This window comes from Columba livia, chromosome 1, assembly GCF_036013475.1.
Source record: "Columba livia isolate bColLiv1 breed racing homer chromosome 1, bColLiv1.pat.W.v2, whole genome shotgun sequence".
Taxonomy (NCBI): domain Eukaryota; kingdom Metazoa; phylum Chordata; class Aves; order Columbiformes; family Columbidae; genus Columba; species Columba livia.
Genome location: NC_088602.1, coordinates 81,008,721 through 81,030,520, shown reverse-complemented (window position 1 = coordinate 81,030,520; position 21,800 = coordinate 81,008,721). Strand labels below are relative to the sequence as shown.

The 21,800-nt window shown below is 36.0% G+C and overlaps 1 protein-coding gene across 10 annotated transcripts in view; it reads left to right on the top strand.

Moving 5' to 3' along the window:
- Positions 1–21,800, top strand: part of ROBO1 (roundabout guidance receptor 1) — a 736,887-nt gene that overhangs the window by 451,644 nt on the left and 263,443 nt on the right. For all 10 annotated transcript variants that reach the window (XM_065064434.1, XM_065064469.1, XM_065064416.1 and 7 more), the window contains one exon: positions 19,216–19,542. In XM_065064434.1, coding sequence (XP_064920506.1) covers positions 19,216–19,542 — 327 coding nt within the window. The remainder of the gene's footprint in view (positions 1–19,215; positions 19,543–21,800) is intronic.

The window sequence follows — 21,800 nt, the reverse complement described above, 5'->3', positions numbered from 1 at the left end:
GCACATCTTCCTGACATTCCCTCGGGTTCTGTCACTGGTCACTAAAGAGAAGAGATCAGCACCTGCCCCTCCCCCTCTCCTTGTGAGGGAGCTGTAGCCGCCATGAGGTCTCCCCTCAGTCTCCTCCAGGCTGAACAAACCAAGTGACTTTAGCTGCTCCTCACACGGCTTCCTCTCCAAACCCTTCACCAATGTTAGACAATTTAATAAATTAGAAGTGTAAAAATAAGTAACGTCTTCAACATCAAACTGTATTACTTTGAATGCAATATAACTTTGAACTTTATGTTTAAAATGTAACTTTAAACAGACTTCTCAGTATTATATAGATTTTTATGAAGTATATGTAGTAATTTGTCATGTTCAGCCACATTTTCTTTCAAACTTATCTTCATTTGTGTCTCCCTCATGAAATGTTGTCTTCAACATATCTTCATAAGCAAGACAGAAAAAAATCTGTCATCTGTATGCAGCAATTTGTTGACCTCAAAAATAGAAAAGGAGGATGTATATAAACAATGTTTTAAAGGTTTTTTTTTGTAAAGGATTCCATGTCGTAAATATGTATCTGTTCTTCTTTAGCTTTGTGAAGTCTTTAATCTTGAGAATAGTACCTTGTTTTCTGAAAATATAATGCTATCCTATCATATTTGATTGAAAGCTTAACTTAAAAACATATTTACTTGAAGCAAATGGGCAAGCCAACTTTACTGTTTTAATTAAGTTATGTTTTATTTTAATGATGTTTACCTTTAATGAGTAATAGAATTTTTAAGTTTTATGGATTAATATTTCATTCAGATTAATTTCTAGTAGATATGTATGTTCTCTTTGGAATTTTTAAGGAAGTTTTGTTGTTGTGTGTTTTTTGTTTGCTTGTTTTGATTTTTTTGTTTATGAGTGTGTGTCGTCTCCCCCCCCCTCCCCCCCCCAGCTCTGGTCTCCACTCCCTGTGGTGAAATAATCCCTAGGAGTACATTAATTTTTCCAGGATTGAAAGTTCAGTTTTTCTGGGTTATTATCTCCAGTAGCATACTGTCTTATCTAAACTGGAAACAATGCGCTGTTAGCAATGCACTACTTAGCATTACAATTTTGTCTACCCCTGCAGATTTTTTTTACCAGTAGTTATTAATAGAGTTATGTCTCAGTGGAGAGCCAGCATGCTGGAGAGTGAGTGATAGGTATTCATAAAGAAGGAAGTCTTCTTAATGGAAAATAAAAAGAAAAAAAATGCATTAGTGAAGGAGAGCAGGTAAATTGTTGTGGAGAGGGGGGACTACAATGAGCAATACTAATAAGCATGCAAGGCTTTAGGCACTAGCATTCACAGCAGTGTTTTGTGGAGATGGCCTCTTTAGCATCATTTGTCTTTTTACTTCCATCCCCTGCTAATTCATTCTTGTCATCATGAGAGCTTTTAACATAAAAGTAATGATTTTTAGTAATTCATTCTGGGCTTTAGGACAGCATTAACAGGAAAATGGGGAATTTTTTCCTTCTGAAGTATACCCAAAAAGGCTTTTTTCAAGGTCAGGGATGATCTGTACTATGGCTTGATTCTGTGTGTTTATATGACTGTTCCTTTTGCAATTAGTCATTGAGGATATTTACTTAAACTGGGGTGGAAGAAATATTTTGGATTTGTTGTTTTGGAACAGCTGTTAAGTTTGTGGGTATTTTTGGAGTTGGATTTATGGGGTTACACAGGAGAGACTTCAGATTGTGATGGCCGACCAAACTCCTGGGATTTCTTATGGAAGAACATAAGCTAGTTGAGTGTGGTTAAGTCAGGCTGAAGAACTGCAATTCTCTATTTGTTCTTTTCGTTTTTTGTTACAGGTAGAATTACAAAGAATTGTAAGCTGATACTTTAGCCAAGTTCAAGAAAGGAGAGATTTTTTGTATTTAGTAAATGGGGAATGCAAATCTGTATTTCATACCTCATTTTCCTCTAGCCAGTCTTGTTTAACAATGGGCACTACTGGGCCATAAAGAGGATGGGATGATATACTTGAGATATGGTGTTTAAATATGTATGCAGCACTCCTAATGTACAGCTTCCTGTTTAGTTGTTTGCTTTATTGCTTCTAGTCATCATCACACAATGTTACCTTCTTAGAGCTTGACCAGTGAAAACTGTATGAATGTTGGCAAATGTTTGCTGAGGTAACCCATTTGATTTGGCATGGTCTAACATGGGTAGAGTTCAACGATCAAGGGATTTTAAAAATAAAATAAACCCAAACACAATAAAAAACCCTCCACACTCTTCTCTCAGCAATTTATTAAGTTTTCAGGTTTTCTAATGAGCTTCAAGGTTCTAGGCACTTGAATCCCTTTGAAATGCACTGGGACTTAATACTTCATAGAACCTTTTTTCTTGCCTAAATTCATAACCTGATGATTTCAAAATAGGTCTGTGAGCACCTTTATTTTTATTTATTTAGAAAGTAGTACTTTTAATGTGATTACAAAGTCCCAGACAATGGTGAGAATTACTTTAATTGATAAGAACATACATGTTGAAGGTCTGTGACGTTTTTTATATTAAGTGCATTTTGAGATCTTTAGAGAAGGCTGTGTACTACATGAAACACTCTCTGCAGTGCGTATAAAGTGTGTAGGATGACAGATTGAATGTATATTATTTGATGTATTCAGTTTGTCATTAGAAGAAAAGAAATAAATGCTGTGTGGCTTTTTTTCTAGTTTCAGAGTGCTCTGGTCTCGCATGTGAAAAAAGGCTTGCTTTGATGTTGGTTTTAAATTACTTTTTTGTACCTGATTGAAACCCAGTCATCTCTCTGATATGTTTTTTCAAAGTAACTTAGGAACTCTTGTTTGATTTAACTTTTTATCCTATGCTATCAATTTATCTCCAAGTAAGAGTATGTTCCATTTATAGGTTTTTAGTAGGTAAGCATTTGTACGAAAGTTGCTCTCTGTTCATGTAAATAATACAAGGTCAAAGCTCCAGTAGCTGGGCTTTAGTTCAGTTCCCCAAGCCTTTATTAATCAGTTGACGGATGACTTTCTGGAGAATTACAAGTATAAACATTGAACTTTTTTGTTGCACTGATAATACTGTGTGATCAATTAAGAACTAATACAGCAACTAGATGGAAAATGGTCCTCTTTAAACAAGAGAAAGGCGGACTTTTATTTTCATTCTTACGGTTATTTGACTATTTTTCCTGACTTAAAATTAAGAATTTTTCAGCTTTAGCTCAGACTGTTTTGTCTTTTTAAATAGAAATCTGTCTTGAGTAGACTACTATTACAGTTGCTAATTAATCAGCTTTTAATAAAAAGAAAAACCTTGGTGAAATTGCAATGTTGCTGACTTGTAAGAACTATTTTTTGATTCCACAGATTACAACTATGTTGTTTGATTTTTTTAAACTGATAATTAAATAATAATATTAAAAAAAAAAAGACAACAACAAAAAAACAAAACCAACAACAACAAAATACAAAAACCCCAAGAACAAACCATATTTAGTGTTCAGCAGTTAAGCCTTGTAAATCTGTTGTCAGCTCAAGTGTTTCTGCTGGACATTAGGACTTCTGGATATTCTGGATAGTGGTTCTCAATCCTTTTAGTGTCATAAAATTGCCTAAATAGCACTAAAACCAGCCCAGAACCACCATTTGAGATAAGGGAAGAAAAAAGCTTTGATCGTTTTGGTTAGATTCAGTACTGTTTTCAGGTTTTGAGTGTAATTCTCCATTATTTATAGTACCATTTAAATAGTGCTACAGAAATGTTAGTACATTGGCCTGATAACAGTTTCTGCCTCTCTTCTGGATTTGAAATAAGCCCCCTAGGTTAAAGCGTAGGATCCAAAAAGGACTTGGATACCTGCAGTGGAACTGTGTCTGAAGGTGCTCTTCTGAAACCTCCGTCATTTATTTCCCAGTCACAAGCCTAGATGCTGCCAGGCAATTCCTCCCCTCCCCTGCCCAACCTTCTGTGCCACTCTTCATATCTACAACTCTTCCTATGGTCTTTAAGACATTCAGTCCACTAACATGTTCTGTAGCTGTCTGTCTCAGACCTACAAGATTGAGTTTCATAAACAAGTCACAATTAGTTTAGTTTAAAAATGGTATTTTAAATCACTTAGGAAGAACTGATCAATAGCCCTTGGAGCTGAGACTTGTGTGTTTGCTGGACATCTCCAATTGCTGGTACAAATGGGCCCCCTCATTGCCTTCCTCAGATTCTTCTCAGAAAAAGTGTTCTCATGTAGTTTTGAAAGAATGGGCATAATCACCCTGAAGACACCTGAAGTCTGTGGACTCCTCATTCCAGGTAGAAGGAGCTAACTAATTTACCTTTACTAAAGTGGTGAGGCATGAAGAAACTAGGGAGTTGATTTTGGCTCGGTTAGGCAGTTTTACACCAAGTAGGCACAATCTACGTCATTTTCTGCTTAGAATGTTAAAAAAAAATATCTTTTATACAGAGTCTTTTTTTTTTTTTTTTTTTTTTACGGCAAAGGCCAACCGCTTGGTGTTTCTGTATAGGGGTTTCAGTTCCTAACTGAATATACTCAGAGTATATTCAGAGGGGACTTCGAGTGGTTCTTCTCCACATCACTCTTTAAACTGAAAGAAGAACATGCAGTTCAGTGGTACGAAATCTTTGAGATCTTTGAGCTCTCCTTGAAGCCCAGTTCATTTTTTCCTGGTGCTAAAATATGGGATTTGGGCTGAAATATTTGAGAGACTTTTTTCTTCCCTTCTTCTAAGTCTTATACACCAGTTTCTTCTTCATTTATTTTGCATGAGTTATCATTTAAAAAGTTTAGGAATTAACTCAATTTCTCTTTTGATAGTAAAGTTTTTCAGTTATGATGGTGTGTTCTGTGCTAAGATTTAAGCAGTTAATGTAAATAAAGAGTTCCTAGTCTTTGCCCAGTGGTTCCTACCTAACAGTCTTGAAAGTGGGCTGTTTACTGCTGTCCTTATGAAGAATCAAATAGTGTTGAATCTGTCCTATGTAGCTTGACTACTTAAAATTCACTTGAGTTTATGAAGTCCTGTAGGTATTCCAGTGTGTTGTTGCTAATGCGGATAAGCCAGTTTAAATGAAATTATAGAAACAAATTTAAGAGTAGAATTCCTATGTAACATGTAGAGGACTGATAATTTATGGTACAATCTCTCAAGAGAAGACCCATTAATTTTTAATAGATATTTTTGTTTTTAATCAAAACACTGAGGGAGAATTTCCTGTTTATTTAAAGTAGGAATTAAAAATAAGGACAGATTAATTGACATTAAAAATTGCTTTAAACTGATACATGAGCTATAATGCCTACTAATTAGTCATATAATGGTATATTAGAAAATAAAATGATTGAGATAAGGACTCTACCTGTAGAGAAGGGACAACTGATTCCCATTAATCAATTTAAACCACTAGCCAAGCATTTAATTCTCAGCCTTTGCTGAGGGTACTGGTGAGCAGCTGTGAGCCTCAAGGCCTAGTGGTTCTGTCTAATTAGTCCCACTGAAGGCTTTCAGTCTATTCAGGAACCTTAATTTAGGTTGAAGGGGTTTTGTTTCAAATAGCTGTTTACATAAAGTGGAAAAGCCCATATATTGGTTGTCTTTTAGCCATTAGAAAACATGCTGTACTTCTATTTGTGATACAAAAAGATAGTTTGGCCTTGAAAACCCTGTTGCACAAAAAAAAAAAAAGCCTGCTGAAAATTTGGCTAGCAAGGATGAAAATGAACAAAACCTCTAGTTCCTTTTATCTACCTCTCAAGTCATGGTTGATACCCTATCTATGCTGTAAAAAAGGTGGCTGCAGCTACTTGAACAGCATTGGTTTCTAGTGAGGTTAGTGCTATTTTTTGGCTGTAAAGGTCCCAGCCTACTTTTATTTCTCCAGAGAGACTGAGCAAGTTCTGCATGGAGTAGCCATGGGAGAGAAGCAGGAGGTAATAATTAAAACTATTTCACTTTGTAATAGAGAGGAACATGCAAACTTAGTGAAGAGGTAGCTTCCATGCATAATGGAAGCTGAGTAGTCAAAGATAACATACTTGTACTTGAGATTAATTTTGTTTCTTTATATGAATATAAGTATCTTTTCCCCCTCAGCATTTCTACATGCTTGTAAAATGCAGATTAATTTGTTAGAAAGAAAACTCTAATAATATAATCGTACCTTAGAGTCTTAGAGATAGGAGAAAAAGAGCTTCCTTTTACTAAAGGCGCACGCTTAGCTGAATTCTTTGAATCTAGCTGTCCCCTTTTTATAGGTTGTTGCTGTTGTTTTTCTACTTGCCTCTCTGTACAGGGCTATTTAACTTGTGAAACAAGCCTTGTGCAGAGAAGTAATCTCTTTTATTAGATGTACTGATAAAGGTACAAAAAGGACAGACAATGTTTCTGGGCATAGACTCCTCTAAGGCTTATTAATTCCTGGCATAACCTATTTTTCTCTGCTGTTTGAGCCCCCTCCCTTGTAATGTAGTGATTGCTGCTAGAAATAATAATAATGATGATTGCTCTCCCTTGTTTACAGACAGCTATTCTTAATAATTTTGAGGCTTCACTATCATTTGCATTTATATGTGTAAACCTGCAAACCTCTGCCAGCTTGCCTGTGGTTGTTTTGTATTATACATTATAATCTTCTCCAATCATACACTTCTGTTCCTCTAACTTTCATGTACTGTTTTTTTTATATTTCTTGTGCAGCTCTGCAGAACTCTTTGAGATTTATTTCTCTTCCCTTGCTTGCTGTTTATATTCATCTCTGCTACTTTTGACTTGACCTCATGGTTATGTAGCACTCTGTTCTGTTACCTTTCCTCTGTTGTCCCTTTTTCCATTTTTGACCTCTTAATTTTGATCTCTCTTTCTTTATCAGCGCTCTGATCCTCTTACCAGAACCCCTTATATTAGTAAGTCAAAAGCTAGTTGTTAAACTAGCTATTAAAACAAATTATTAATTAATTAAAATATACAAAATAAAACCACACTCTTATTTTGATCAAATAATTATATTTTTCTAACTTTTCCCTTATACTGTCAATGATGGTCTTCACTCCTTAAATCTTATCCTCAACAACCATAAGCTACTGCCCTTGAACTTTGTTTTCGTTCCATTATCAGCTTCAGTAGGCAGAGTCAAGAGCATTTTTGTTTATCTGTAAAATTCTCAGATTTAGCATGCTATGTAAGGGATAAACATTGTCTTCATTAATGTTCTGGATATGTCAGAATTTGCTTTTAAGGTTGAAAATTGACTGAGATGGCTGCATTCCTCTAGGGATTTGTTACTAATCCTTTAAAAGGCCATTTCAAATATTTTGTTTTCTGAAAGTGTAAATGACTTCAGACAATTATGGTTCAGTACTTTTTCTTGAAGTTAATAATTCACGTAAAACCGATGCTATTTAAATATCTTCCCTGAGTGTGCCTGTCATACAGGACATATCAAAAGCTTTGTTTTAAATGTTTAAGTACATTTCAGGCTGCTGAACACTTAGGCTATTAGCTACAGGTTTTCTGAAGAGATCACTATGAATATTCAAGGAAATAGTCTGTTAACATTTATTTTTACCATTTAGTTTATTGGCAACAACTTGGCTAGATAAAGTGTGCTTTTACATTTTCTTGTGTTAATTTTATGTAGAGAGATTTTAAATTTTAGATTTTAATGCTTGAAGACTGAAGTTATTGTCTACAGAGAGTGCTTTGAAACTTAGATTAATTTTGAAGCTATTTCCTTTGAGTTTTTTCTTTATTTACACTGTGTTGTAGTATAAAATGTGATAGAAACACTAATAGCCGCATTGCTAGCTGTATTATATATATTTTTATATATATATATATATATATAGAGAGAGAGAGAGATAGCTACGTATATAGTATAGAATCTTCTTTTATCAAGAAGGCATGTTATGTTGAGAAAATTGAGAGCGTATTTCAGCAATCTTCTAGAGATTGTAAAATAAAAATGAGAGTCCTTTTTAGTTTTCTAATTTCCCTGTATACCCATATGTTTCACTTGGCAGCACGTCAAACTGCTTGCTGGGAGCCTCTCATAGCAGGTACCACGGTCTGCCTTTCCCTTCCCTCTTCCTATGGGCAACATCCAGCTTGTTGGCTGAAATATCTCCCACTGCTCAGCTATGAGATCATGGAAAAGACTTCACCGAACTACCTGTTTGTGCTTTTCTACCATTTAAAAGGGTGATGTTTTCTACCACAATCCATTTAACATAGGTCTTATAGTGAAACAGCTTTTCTTCTGTCTTATTTTATGTTGGATAACTGAAATTTTGCCGTGTGTGTTGGTAGGCGGTGAGTATATGGAGCTGAGCAACTCCCTGTGTGGCTTCGTTTCTTGGCACCTTTCAGAGAGCTTTTCTCATAACATGATTCAGAGCTCAATGTGTAGCAGCTCTGGATGCATCGGTGTAGGTGATCAAGGTGACTTCAGGTTTATGTAGGAGTAAATACATAAGCCTAATAAATGGAAATTCTTCAGGCCATGTTTTTAGGAAACTTTGTAGTAGCCACTGAATAATACTCATCTTCACTGTGGTTGTATTCAAGTTGTACCATTTTCACTACAACCAGAACTAAAATCCAGTTGGGAAGGTACAGGAGTGGCAGAAATGCTGGCAGAAATTTTTTCATTTGTTCTACTAGATTTTTTTCAGTCATGCTCTGGGATGTGAAATAAGACCACAGATGGAAAAGCAGCATTAATTCTGTGTCCCTCAGAGAAGAAAAATCACTGATAGTGTTCTGGGCCCATACTGTTGTGCATTTAAGGAAGTCCAGGCTTGTGGCCTTCTGTGCTTAATGCCATTCACCTGTAGCTGGATTCAGTGTTAGCATAGTAAAGTTATGCTTTATGTAAAGGAGGAAGTAAAAACAGTTGTAAAACAAATGGGCATGTGAAAGATCTCTGATTTTTTTTTTTTAGTTTGAATTTGGAGCCAAAGAAACCTTTTAAGAAACAAAACCCAAACCAAGTGGACTATATGACCTTTTGAGGAACAGGAAATTCAAACACAGTCAAAGGGGAAACATTGCACAGTTGCTCAGAGAGAGGTTATTTTGATGGCTTTGATAGGTGGAAATTTCTTTTAGGTGAAAGTTTGTTTGCTGTTTTGACCTGTCTTTATATTGGTGAGAAACAGCAATAGAAAGGTAGCTTCAGTCATCATGCAGTGAACATCATGGTGATGCTATGCCAAGTAACTCATGGATTTTTAGTACACAAATGGGCTGAAATACATTTTGAGGACTGTGTGGCTAACTTGCATTTATATGGAAAGGTAAAATATTTCACAGGTTCTCTGAAAACACTGTATTGGTATTGTTGTTATTGGCAAAAAGATTAATCTCTCACAGAGTCATTGAGATGTTAGTGTCCAGCAGAGTGGTCTGATTTGACTAGCAGTGTTCTTACAAGTTCAACAGGTATTAAATTTCTAAGCCGGTGGGATCATAGTTGTTTTTTTTCTCGTCCTCTCAGGAGGAGATATTTATTGCTTTCCCCTGAGAGCATGTTGTCTTTTACGCTTTTCATACTGATTTACTTAGCTTTATATTTGAAGAAAAGTATGCTTTGGAAAGAGGATAGAGATAGATGGCTTTTAAATAAGTGGTTATTTGATTTAATATTTTTTTAAAACTATCAATTATAAAATATTTTAATTGATACTGATCTGTACATTTTATGTAATTTAAACAAATAATTTAAAATAGCTTTTCATTTAGGTTTCCATTTTTCTTTATGCAACCAAAGCATGACAGTGTTGTGTTAACGCAGTAACAACTTGTAATTGAAAATGTCTGGGCTTTTTGTACTTGTCCAAACTTAATGTTGTTCAAAAATTCAAATTGATTTAAATGGAGTGAAAAAAACCCTGTTTTAATCCAAATATTTAACACACTAAAATAGTAACAATAGAAATAAGGAAACTGAACTGCCTAAGAGAGACTCTTTTGTCCTGTTGTTCATCTTTCCTAAATTAGTAGCACTAAATAATTAAATTCAAACTTATTCCTGAGCAGACATAACCTTCCTATTAATACCTAGCATTTGGATTTATGAGAGTGGTTTTGATATTTCATTCACCCTTACCTCTGAAACAAATCTGTGATCAGCTTAAAAAGTAGGGCTTCAGATGGGTATTTTGAATCCTCATATCTATCTTTAAATCTAATTTGGAAACAAGAATAAATCGCAATATCAATTGCATGACAAGTACCAAAATTGGCACAGGCATAAGCGTAGGAATGTTATTGCCTGTCGTGTGACAATACTTGGGCTTCTGTTGCTGCAGAGGTGAAGTGTGTTGCCTGATGGAGCTGAGAAGAGAAAACCCTTAGCCCTATTGGGAATTGCTGTTTCTCTGGCTTCCTTATAGCCTGCACAATTGAGGATCATCTTTCCTGTCTCTCAGCATCTCTCTGACATTTGAACTTGTAGTTGATCAATATCAGATTCAATCTCGCACTGAATCTGGAGTTGGAAATGAATTAGAAGTTCATTTTCCTAAGCATGGTAGGAGGTGGCTTTGAAATGTATGGAAGAATGTGAGGGCAACTCATCTGAAATAATACGGAGAGGATGCATTACATTTGTTTTCGTGACTAAATGATTTTAAAAAGGAAGAACCCCCAAAGCAGGTATTATTATTATTTTTAATGAATATGATCATGCAGAATGATATTTTGTGTTTTGTTTGGACACATAGATAAAAATTTTGGATTAAAATAGCCTAGCATGTTGTGATCATGCCACAAACAGGTGACGTCTTTGGCACTGATGACAGAGAATCTTTAGGGTGAAGTAAAATTTTTCTGCATCAGTATGGCTGACATCTGAATAATCAACATAGAATATGTTTTAAAAAGTGTATAACACCTTCTAAAATGTGTTGATATATTAATATAACATTTTTTTTATATGTTATCTATTTAATTTTGAGTCCTAGGGGTTTTTACTAAATTGACAGTTTATTTGTTTCCTTCAGTGCAGCTAAGAGTTCTCCTTTGTTTACGTACACTATCATTGTTTTTCTCCAAGTTCTGTTTTCCTGTCCCAAATGGCAAAGCAGTGGTTCGCAGCTAACAAGATGCTCTTTCTGTCCGGCATAAAACATGATTGAGGACAAGGATCGAAGATGGAGATGAGAGCCTGACGGTATCTGTTGTGTTTTCTAAGTGTCATCCCTCACTGCTCATTAGAAAATGACAATTCTTATGTGACTCACAGCAGCCTCTGTCCTCACACTTTCACATTTACTGTGTCTATTTTTTCTTCTCATGTGTGTCAGTGAGGCTGCTGACAGCAGATCAGAGTTGTGAGGCCTTTCTTTGTAGGGAACACAATCTCTCAAGGATGAAAAGGGCATCAGTGATTGGGCTGAGCTGTCTCAGTTCTTCCTGCTTTGTCCCAACTCCTCTGTTTGACCAGGGACCCTTTCCAATATCTTTTCAGCTCTGTTGCCCACAGAATTATCCAATTATCATCAAATCCTGTCACTTTGATATATTTCAAATACATAGTGATACCAAGTTTTCCCTCATGGTCTTTCAGTCACTCTTTACATCAGTTCTACCTCATATTTGCAGCCTCTCAATAATCCTTTGCCATGTTTTTCCTCCCAGCCATCCTTTTTACACTCTTGACTGTGAGCCGAGGGTCTGTGCAGCTATTGCAATGACATGGTCTTCTCTGTGTTCCCCTCGACCTGCCTGACCCCACTGCTTCACTCATCCTGCAACTGAGCATGATCATCTCCAAGCAGCTTGTCATTGCTAGGTTGTCACATCTAAATCTCCAAAGATGAGCTTGCCTTCAGATGTATCTCAGATGTTCTCGGTCTTGTTCTTGTGTTCTTATTCTCAATATCATCCCAGGGTAGGAAATATCTCCCAGCATTACTGCAGCCATTTCAAAGAGAAAATGACTAAGGAAGTAGGCTTTATTACTAGTGTGTTTGTTTTCAAATACAGGGTAGTTGCTCATCATGTCATAGTTGATTTTGCATTACTAATGAAAACACTCCTGTAATTTCATTAATGTTTTCTCGAAGGGAAAATGCTATTCTGAACTCACCTGTTTGCTGTGGGATATTGTGGCTTTTATTGACTGAGGTTTGATTTCCAAAGTCAGTGCTCTAGATACTGCTATCTTGGGCAATTCCAGTATCTTCTAAAGTCAGATGAGATAAATATCTTGCCAGAAAGTGGAACTGAGAGAGATAAAAAATAAAACTGAATGCTTTTTTGCACTGGAAACAGTACCTACTGCCTGAGGTTTTATGTAAATGTCAGCCTCTTACAGAGCTCAATATATATATTATTATTTTAAATTTATATTCTAGCTAATTTAATGAATAACCAGGTCAGGAGTTATTTATGCTAACTGCTGGACAAACCAGTAGTGTGTGTTCTTGTAACAAAGATTGACTGTAAAGCTGCCTCTCTTCAAAATAAATGGTTTGTTCAAGAGCAATTTAAAAGAGCTGTATTTAATTTTGGATTAAGAAACTGAAGCATGACTTTTACTGTTGCCGCTTTCAGCTTCTTTGTTAAAAGTGATTTCAGAGAGCTGGTCTCTCTTAGCATCTCCTGGGAAATATGTCTTTAGGTATTAAAACAAAGACTCAGTATTAATATCTGTGCAGTGCAGTACCTGCCAATATTGTTTTTCATTCCCACCAGGCAGAGTATTTAAATAACTGTAAGATGCTGTACATCTTTCCAGAAGCCTTGTTGCATAAAATTTTATGGCTTTTTCTGACCTAATCGTATATGTCTGGATTTACTGCAAGTAAGGAACAGAAACCATTTAAACAAATGTGATGTATAAATGGTTTTTATTTTTCTCCCTTGTTTATTTAGCTTATTACTATAATACTTAAGCTAATGCTTGTTCAGTTGATCAGGACATGAGTATTGTGTAAATTGGAAGTCCGTAGCTTGCAATATTTAGGTTTAAGTCTTCTCTGAGTGTAAGAGCCAGGTACAGGATCAGTCTGGATTTGAGGCGTTTTTAGCACAGCTCCCATTTAATCTCTTGTTTCAGAGAGACAGACATGGCTTAAAACTCCAGGCTCTCCGTGGTTATTCTAGTACTTTTTTAGCCATAAGTGTACAGTAAATCATGGGCTATGCTATTCCTATTTATCCTATGCTATTCCATCCATGGGCTGCTGACATCTCCTGATAGTGTGGTAGCCATGACAGAAATGTAGTTGTAATTCATGGTGTCTTAGCAACATAAAATACTATAAGATTGTCTTTCGAAGTGGGAAAATGTTTTGTGGGTGCCTACAACTTAAGTTTGAAAGCCAAGACCCACAAAATTTCTTGTTTTGTCTTACAGTCACTTAGTATTTAAAGTACAACTTGCCTTACCCAAAAATGTGCCTTAGTACAATAACAGAAATAATGAAAAAGAACATTTATTAATAATTTTATGTCTCATTATGAACAGGAGCTCCAAATAGAAATTAAGCGAGGGAGGCAAAAGGATTCTTTGACATAATGGTGTGAACTGAAAAAAGCACTTCTTTTTCAGGGAACACCACAGTGGTTTCACAGTAGGAATGATCCATTATTGTTCAGTGCTTTTCTCTTTAGTTACATCTTGCTCACTTGTTTTCTATTACGTTCTTGGAAGAAGTGGAGGTGTTGCTCTTCGTTGGGAATATGTAGGGGAATTGCAGACTCTACTGATACAAAGTGAGAGCCTTGCTTGTCACATTTTATAGTATCTAAGTTGTTGGAAAGAACTGGACATATTCCTGGATCAGTGCTTGGAACAATTCAGTGCATCTTAAAATGCATTTCAATAAACCTGTAATCCTGGGTGGGCATTAATCAGGTGATGTGACGGTACTGTTACGTTCCTGCTATTCATTTTTTCTCTTCAGTATACAAATACTGACTTACTTGCTGGACTGTAAGACCTCTGTCACCTGGTATTTTTGTCCATAAAGTGGTATCCTTTTAAAGAAGTTATGGAAATGTTCACTGCTATGGCTATGACTGAGCAAAGTATTGGCAAGATTTAGGTACAAAACAACTTTATTTTTTTCTAGACTAAATGTTCAATACTCAGTTCATAGAGATGAACAGTCCTGGTAAATATAACTCTCTGTGCAAAGACCTATTTTCTGAGTCCAAAGTGACAAAATGACTGATGCTATTCTCAAATCGGTGTTTCAGAAATACCAGTTATATGCAGATTTGGCTCTTGTGCTTTATGCCAAAGTAGAATTAAAAACCAGAATTTCTGTTCTTACACAGTTAACATTGGGGAAAATCCAAATAGGCACAGCATTGCTGGCTTCATTAATTATTTCATGTCTTTGGTTATGGAGAGAAGACCACAACACTTGTAAAGGAAATCTTGAATTAGTTGCTCTTTTATATGCAGGCTGCAAAGCTTGGGAAATCAGATGTTTTATTTAGGCTGAACGGGAGTAGTATATGAAGAGTAAGAATATTTAACAAATTGGAGAGGTTGAGAGAAAGTGAATGGAACAAAGTCTCTGTGAATCTTCCTTGCTCTGTTATTTTTCCTTGAAAATTATTTATTGTCTGTGAAAAGAGGTAAACCCAGTAGGGTAAGTTAGCTGAGTGTCTTGAAGCAGAAAAGCCACTTGCAGAAGAACACTTTGATTTTTTTCCTGTAGTTATTTTTCCTTTGTAACGTGATGTTGCTTTGCAGTGTGTGCTTGAAATGGTATTCAAAGTCTACTTGCCTCTTAAGTGTGTGTTGTTTGGGTCTTCCATATTCAAAAAGGATGAACTCAAACTAGAATTTAAGATAAGGAAAAGGCGAGTGAGTCTTATGAGGGGAAAATCAGATGAGATTAGTTTGTTGGCTTCTAACAACAACAAGAACACAAAATCCCAGAGGATGGTAAAAATGAGAAGGTTGTAAATCTCCATGTCAAAGGGATAAAAATCCCAAGGAGTATGTGGAGACATCTGAATTAAAGGGAGCTCAAGCACAGGAGGAATAAGGTATTTACTACTCAGGGATATGTTTAACCTGATGATTAGAGAAAGATTTCTAACCGCTAGAGCAAGAGTGTTATGGAACGTCTTTCCAGTCAACATAAAACCACAAAAAATTCCTCCCCGTTTCTGAAAAGCTTCTGAAAGAGATTAAGTAGCGTGTAGTGGAAACAGTAGGGAATGGGCAACGGTGTTACGTTCAGATTAAGTATAGCTGTTGCAGGTATCACCTAGCGCTGGTTTTAAACCTGTAGTTTTGTTTGTCAGTGTTTTACTAATAACTTTGATAGCAATTGAGCCAGTTGCTCAGATCTTACGTTACAATGTGAAGTATTTAAATAAATAAAAGACCAGAGATGTGCCTGCACATTGCAGAGGGGTTGGACTGGATGACATTGGGAGGTCCCTTTCAACCTAAACTATTCTATGATTTTGTGCTCTGAAAATCAGTGTTAAATGCTGTACTTGTGAAAAAGAAAAGAAATGGGTCCAAGAGTGTACTGGCTTTTTGGTGCTTGGCTAAAGACACAATCTGTCATGTGGCATTTTTATAGGACAGGATAAATTACTATTTAGATATATAGATCTTGGGAAATAACGTTTTCCATATACATCTGAGCTGAAGTTTAGATCGACTGTAGATATGGTCTTGATTTTTAACTGTCTTAGGCTGCATGGTTCATATTTGAGGCACTTTGTTCCAGTACCATGTAACTTTTGTTTTTCTCCTGAAGGAGAACAGCGTGGTGTTTGCACCCTGGTATCAGCAGCTTTCACATTTAAACACATTCTCTGCTATTTTTCAATACGTTGTTTCTGTATGCTACAAAACGGAGTTTTAAGGTGGGCATGAAAGCAAATCTTGTCTCTACGAGTTTACCATTCATCTAGAGCTAACTTTCTTTGAAACTTCACATCTGTTTGTTTTGGTGTTTGAATTCTTGTAAAAATAGTTGTGGCACAGTCCAAGAAACTGGAAACATGATTTCATGTAATTGTTCTTTTAAGTAGCAGCATGAAATAATTAGTATGGCATACTTTAATTGGTGGCATCCTGTTGACTTTTTATGGAAGACTTGAGTTATAATAAAAGCAGGGTGCACTAGTTGGTTAGCTGCTATAACACAGTGCTGTCATCTTTGGGGAGAGGAAAAAGAAGTTCTGTTGTGCGTTTAATGGCAGATCCAGCATGTAATGGGTGTTCTGCTTCTATTTTTTTTACCAAATATCCCCTTGGGAAGGATTCTTGACAGGAAAATTACAGGATTGGTGCCCACTGTATGATTTATGTTGATAATTGCAGCTGCTTCTTCTCAATAAAACGTAAATGCAGCTTAAATAACTATGCTAAAAGGAAGGAAAGATTTTTTGTTTTAAATAAAAGTCTAGATACATAGAAAGATTATAACTCTCTTGTCAAGGCCATTATACTCCTTAGGCAGTTGTCACTAAATCTGTGGTTAATACTCACTATATGCCAGTCAACTACTTGTGCAACTTTTGTTCCTTTCTGCTTTAATCAGTTTTAAGAAATTTTCTAGATAAATGTTAGTTCATAAAATGCTAGGATTTTATATATATACATATAAATATATATAAATAAATGGAAATTTCTGCAGTTTTTACTCCTCTAATGTTACCCAGCAAAGAAATTTTAAAAGTATATGAATGAGCATTCCTAGAATTTCCTGGGGACTTTTTTCCCCTCTAAGAGTTTTGAGTCTCAGTTTTAAAGAAAGTTTAGTGGTTAGTCTTTAAACATTCATTCTGTACCATACTTGAAGTTAGTGTAGAGTCAGTTGAATGTCAATATGGAAAGTTTTGCATGAACTACATCTGAAAAGGATATTTATTTTATTTATGGTCTGGACCATGCTGACAAATAATGGGAGGGTTATACTATATCGTGTGCTGGTTGGCTAGCATTATCTGTGAAAATATAAAAATGATGCATACTAGCATACGTGCAGACTTTGTTTTTTAAAACAATTCTTAACTCTCTCTAAACTTTCTGTGTTGAACTTGGCTTTTTGTATTTCCAGAGTGACTTATAAGAACTGGTTTTCCCTCTTGCATCCTTTGTTTCTGTGTCTTTCCTTGTGAGGTACATAGTAAGTGAGCGGAAGTATAAACAAAACAAGGTTTTTATCCCTGTCTAGTTATTTTTACCTTGGAAAAAGAGATCTAAGATAGGTGGCCCCAACTATGAGGGCAGCAACATTATTGCGTGAGGGGCTTCTCACAAAAGCCGTGTAGAAGTTCAGGATGAGTAGACATAAATGCAGTTTGCAAGGCCTAAGATGTCTGCTCAGGGCAAACAGGAGTATCGGAAGCTTCTTGTAGCTATTGCAGAAGACCAATACTGGTTGGCACGATTTTATTGTTTTGCACTTTTAGCTCTCCTCTCACTGGAGCTGGCCTGTGCTGTACCTCTAGGCAGTGCAGCTCAAAATCTTGCTTTAGCATGGTGTCCGAGGGTTGTGTGTAGCCAGCAAAAGGATTCGGGAGTTTTCTGGCTGCTGTTCTGTCGGCCCATGCTTCAGTTTTCATGTCTCAGGCGGTTGTTGTAGGCAAAAGTAAACATAAAACGTAATTACTTGTTTGCTTTAGGTACTACAAATTATTGCAATATTCTGAATAACTGAACAGAAATTGGCAAATTAAATAAGTGGTTAAATATTTCTTGTAATATATGAATATAGTCCTAAATACAATACTATTTATGTTCTCTTTCCTCAAAGGACTAAAGAGTAGATTTATTGCTGTTTGAGTTATTTTGTATTTAATGATCAGTAATGTTGATATAAAACTTTTTTCTTTTAATGCATAAAGAATGCAAATATATTTCAATATAGTCAAGCCATACCAGAGATTAGGGAATGTGCAGTTTGTGCTAGCTGATTAGTGTATCGTTTAATTTGAATTGATTATTTTGAGGTGGAGGAAGTGTGAAATAAAGTTTACACGAAAGTCCTGCATTTTAGAATATTTTTTATTTTATATACATTATACACACATGTAGTAGATATTGAAAACTGATCTCTCTCTAGGACTTTCCTTTCCTTGTCTCCTTCCCTTTTTTTCATATCAGTTTATGGTCTATTAACCTGCAGTGAATAATCTTGTATTTCTTTCTGGTGCTTCACAGCTGTTCAAAAACCATGTTATTAATGTTAATAAAGAATCCTGACATTTAAAATTGTAATAATCAGGAATCAGTGATCCAAGAGACTAATTCTATCCATGGCAGAGTTGTATATCAAGAAAGAGAGAAATAAGGAAAACAGTAGTTTGAAATGTAGTCAACAATATAAAACCCCAAGAGTTTTGGTAGCTGCTTATTCCTGATTTGGAATTCTTGGGCATCCAGTTGGTTGCCATATTCCTCTGTTCATACTTTTATTGTTATTATTTTTTTTATGCCAAGTATCAGCTTGGAGCTTGAATTAGTTTGAAATCAAATGCTTTTGTGGAAGAGTGTCTTGTTTGCTTGTAGCTTTTCTTTTACCCAGGATACTGTTGTCTCACATAGTATTGGAGTTCTAGGTTGGAGGCAGTAAAAATTTTTATATTTTAAAATGTTTCTCTAGTTTTCTCCGGTGCAAGAGGTGGAAGAAGTGCTAGGGCACTGCATTCGTTTGTACCTCTCTGGTACTGCTTAACAAGTGACTAAAAAGAGTTGACAGTACAAATGAGATAAAGCAACTTTGTGAGCACTGGAGATGTTTGACTTACTCTGCAGACACTTCATGAATTAATGGGCTTTCCAAAAGGTCAAATGAGGTTGACTATGACTTTGTTACTAATCAGCAGTACCAGTTTTGCTGGTAGAGGTGGTCCGATGCATATAGAGTATCTGTAGGATTAATTTTTCGTAATTGTGTAAGTAGAGATTTATATAAATGAATAGATGAATATAAAAATGGTTGTGATTTAGGAACATGGCAGTTTAGTTCACTAGTGTAGGTTGCTTGTTGAAAAAAATGTTTTTGAATGCATTCACTTGCAAGACCTTGCACACAATTAAATGCATTAAGGTGCTGTTTTTTTCACTTTAAAAAGATGCTAATAGCTGTTCTTATTAAATCACGTACTACAGGATAATGGTTAAGTAGTTGTATTGCAAAACACAATGACTGTACCTGGCAACGATCTAAGAAAGTTTTGCGTTTTTTTATGTTGCAGGCTCTCGTCTTCGGCAAGAAGATTTCCCACCTCGGATTGTTGAACACCCTTCTGATCTAATTGTTTCCAAAGGAGAACCGGCAACTTTAAACTGTAAAGCTGAAGGAAGGCCGACCCCCACCATTGAGTGGTACAAGGGGGGGGAAAGAGTGGAAACGGACAAGGATGATCCGCGCTCCCACCGCATGCTGCTGCCCAGCGGATCTTTATTTTTCTTACGTATCGTGCATGGGCGCAAGAGTAGGCCAGATGAAGGGGTCTATGTCTGCGTGGCAAGGAATTACCTTGGGGAAGCTGTAAGTCATAATGCGTCGCTGGAGGTGGCAAGTAAGTACTTCTTTTTTTTTTCCACTTTTTGGTAACAACTGCTTGCTTTGATGTTCTTTGAAGCTAGAAAAACAAGTGTGAGCTGCCTCTGAGGGACCGACTTAAAATCAGTGAAAGAACAGTACAGTTAATTATTATTGATACAGAGGATAATAGAAAAATAATCAGAAGAGGTATCATCACATCACTGTAGAAACGGAGACGTTTTTGTGCGTTCTTGCTACTTTTGTGTTTCTATGCAATTACGATTACTTAATGTTTGCTACGTTTTGTATACTTAATTTCAATTTATAGATGTTTTTTCCTCTCCATACAACCATGCAAAATGCAATGTATACTTGGAGGCAGGATAGCCAGGATTTAATCTGATAGGGTACATTTGGAATAGCTGGAACTGGACCACAAATTATCTCAGTAGTTCTAAGTATTTGGCCAACGGAAGGAGCAGTCAAGTATGTTCACATCACTTTGTAATGCTTATCTCTTCCTGTATGCCCTTTAAACTCTACTTATTTTAAAGGAAGAGAGTGTACATGAAAGGGTTTTAAGCATTTAAATGGAGTGCAAAGTGTAGGTCAAAAAATATCAGTTTTGGGGTCCTGAAGTATGAGAGGAAACCTTGCAATTCAGAAGTTAGGTATCTATTATAAGTTGCTTTTATAGGCTTCCTCTTTAATCTGTAGCAATTCATGTGGTGTCATGTTGAAGAGCTAGCTCAGAACTGGGTGAGTTGTGCTCTGAAAACATGGATCACTCTGACTAAGCAATTAATGTTGTTAAGCAGCTCTGATGAGGCTCCTGTTAAATAAATGCCACTTTTGGTGTGTAACTTCAGAAAAAAGTCTAGATTTTCATGACACCAAAAGCAAAGGAAATAGACTATAAATTTCTGCATTTACTTGAGCCATTTGTCTAGTCTCACTCACGTTCACAGAAAATCCCAAGGACTTTTATCCTTCTTGTACCAGAAGGATCTTGAGCATCGCATATAATACAGTAAATACAGATAAGTTCTATGACGGTGCTGTTGCCTTGTCACTGGATTTAGTGCTAAAAGTAGTTAGCGTCTGACTAGCTGGAAATAAATCCAATAAACGTATAACCTGTTTAAATTATCTGTTAATTGGTTACTCACAAATACTATATCCAGTATTTTGTAGGTGTAATTTTCAGTGAGCATTAATGTTTAAGCGGTTTTGATTTTTATCTAATTGCTCTTGTTTACTTCATAGCACCACTTACTGACTCTTGGAATTAGTTTTAATGTTCTGCCCATGCAGCAAAGCAGCATGGATGGGCGTGCTTATTTTCAATTCTTTTGTGATATGCTGTGGAGTAATGTTTGAAATGCAGGTAGTGTTTCTGTGTCTTCCACAATTTTTCGTCAGAACCCAGAAACATGAGGTAGACCTTGGTGGTTGGTATGCTATGGTGTGCATCAGTTCAACTGGCATGTAATTGCTAAACCCTGCATCAAATCATCTTCATGTGATTACAGTAGAGCGTAAATGACAGCGTCTGAATCGAAAATATTGATATTGTTACACATTTTTTAAGAGCCTGTGCCAACACTCATGACAAAATGGAAAAGATGGGTGTCTCTTTAAAGGGGTTCAAATGTATACCACCTGACAATAGTATAGCATTAAGTTGTTAATCCAGCTCAACATAACTCTCATGTCAAGGGCTAGTGTCAGAAAATAAACACTGACAATGCTGTAAGGGAAAAAAAAATCATGATCTATATTAGAAAATAAGGTTTGTAGTAGAGTGGTAAATAGTTTTAGATGTATACCAGCAGATTATAGGCAATGAATTTTAACTGAAAAGTTATGCTTTAATAGAAAAGGTAGTGATGTGAAAGTGCAAGAGCACCAAAACTCTTTAAGTAGCACAGGAGAAGTGAAGAACAAGGAAAGAGTTGAAGGCTAGTAGAAATAAATTCGCATTAAATTCAAAATCTGTGCATTATAGCTGTAAAGCTATCATCATTATAAACCGTAGCTACATTCAGAGTGAATTGCTGCAAGTCAGCTGTTTGGATGAGCTTCTCCATAAACCTGGTTTGAGCACCACAGCTTTTACATTTGTATACACGTAGTCATATACAACTGCTATTCAAGAAATCCTTATGCTATAGTGGAATTTTTGTATGTTTGCAGAGTAAAATTGCCTTCATTTGGTTTCCATATACAAAAGTACACAAGATACTTTAGAGTACTCATTTGGTGATATGCTTTGATGCTACAAGTTTAACC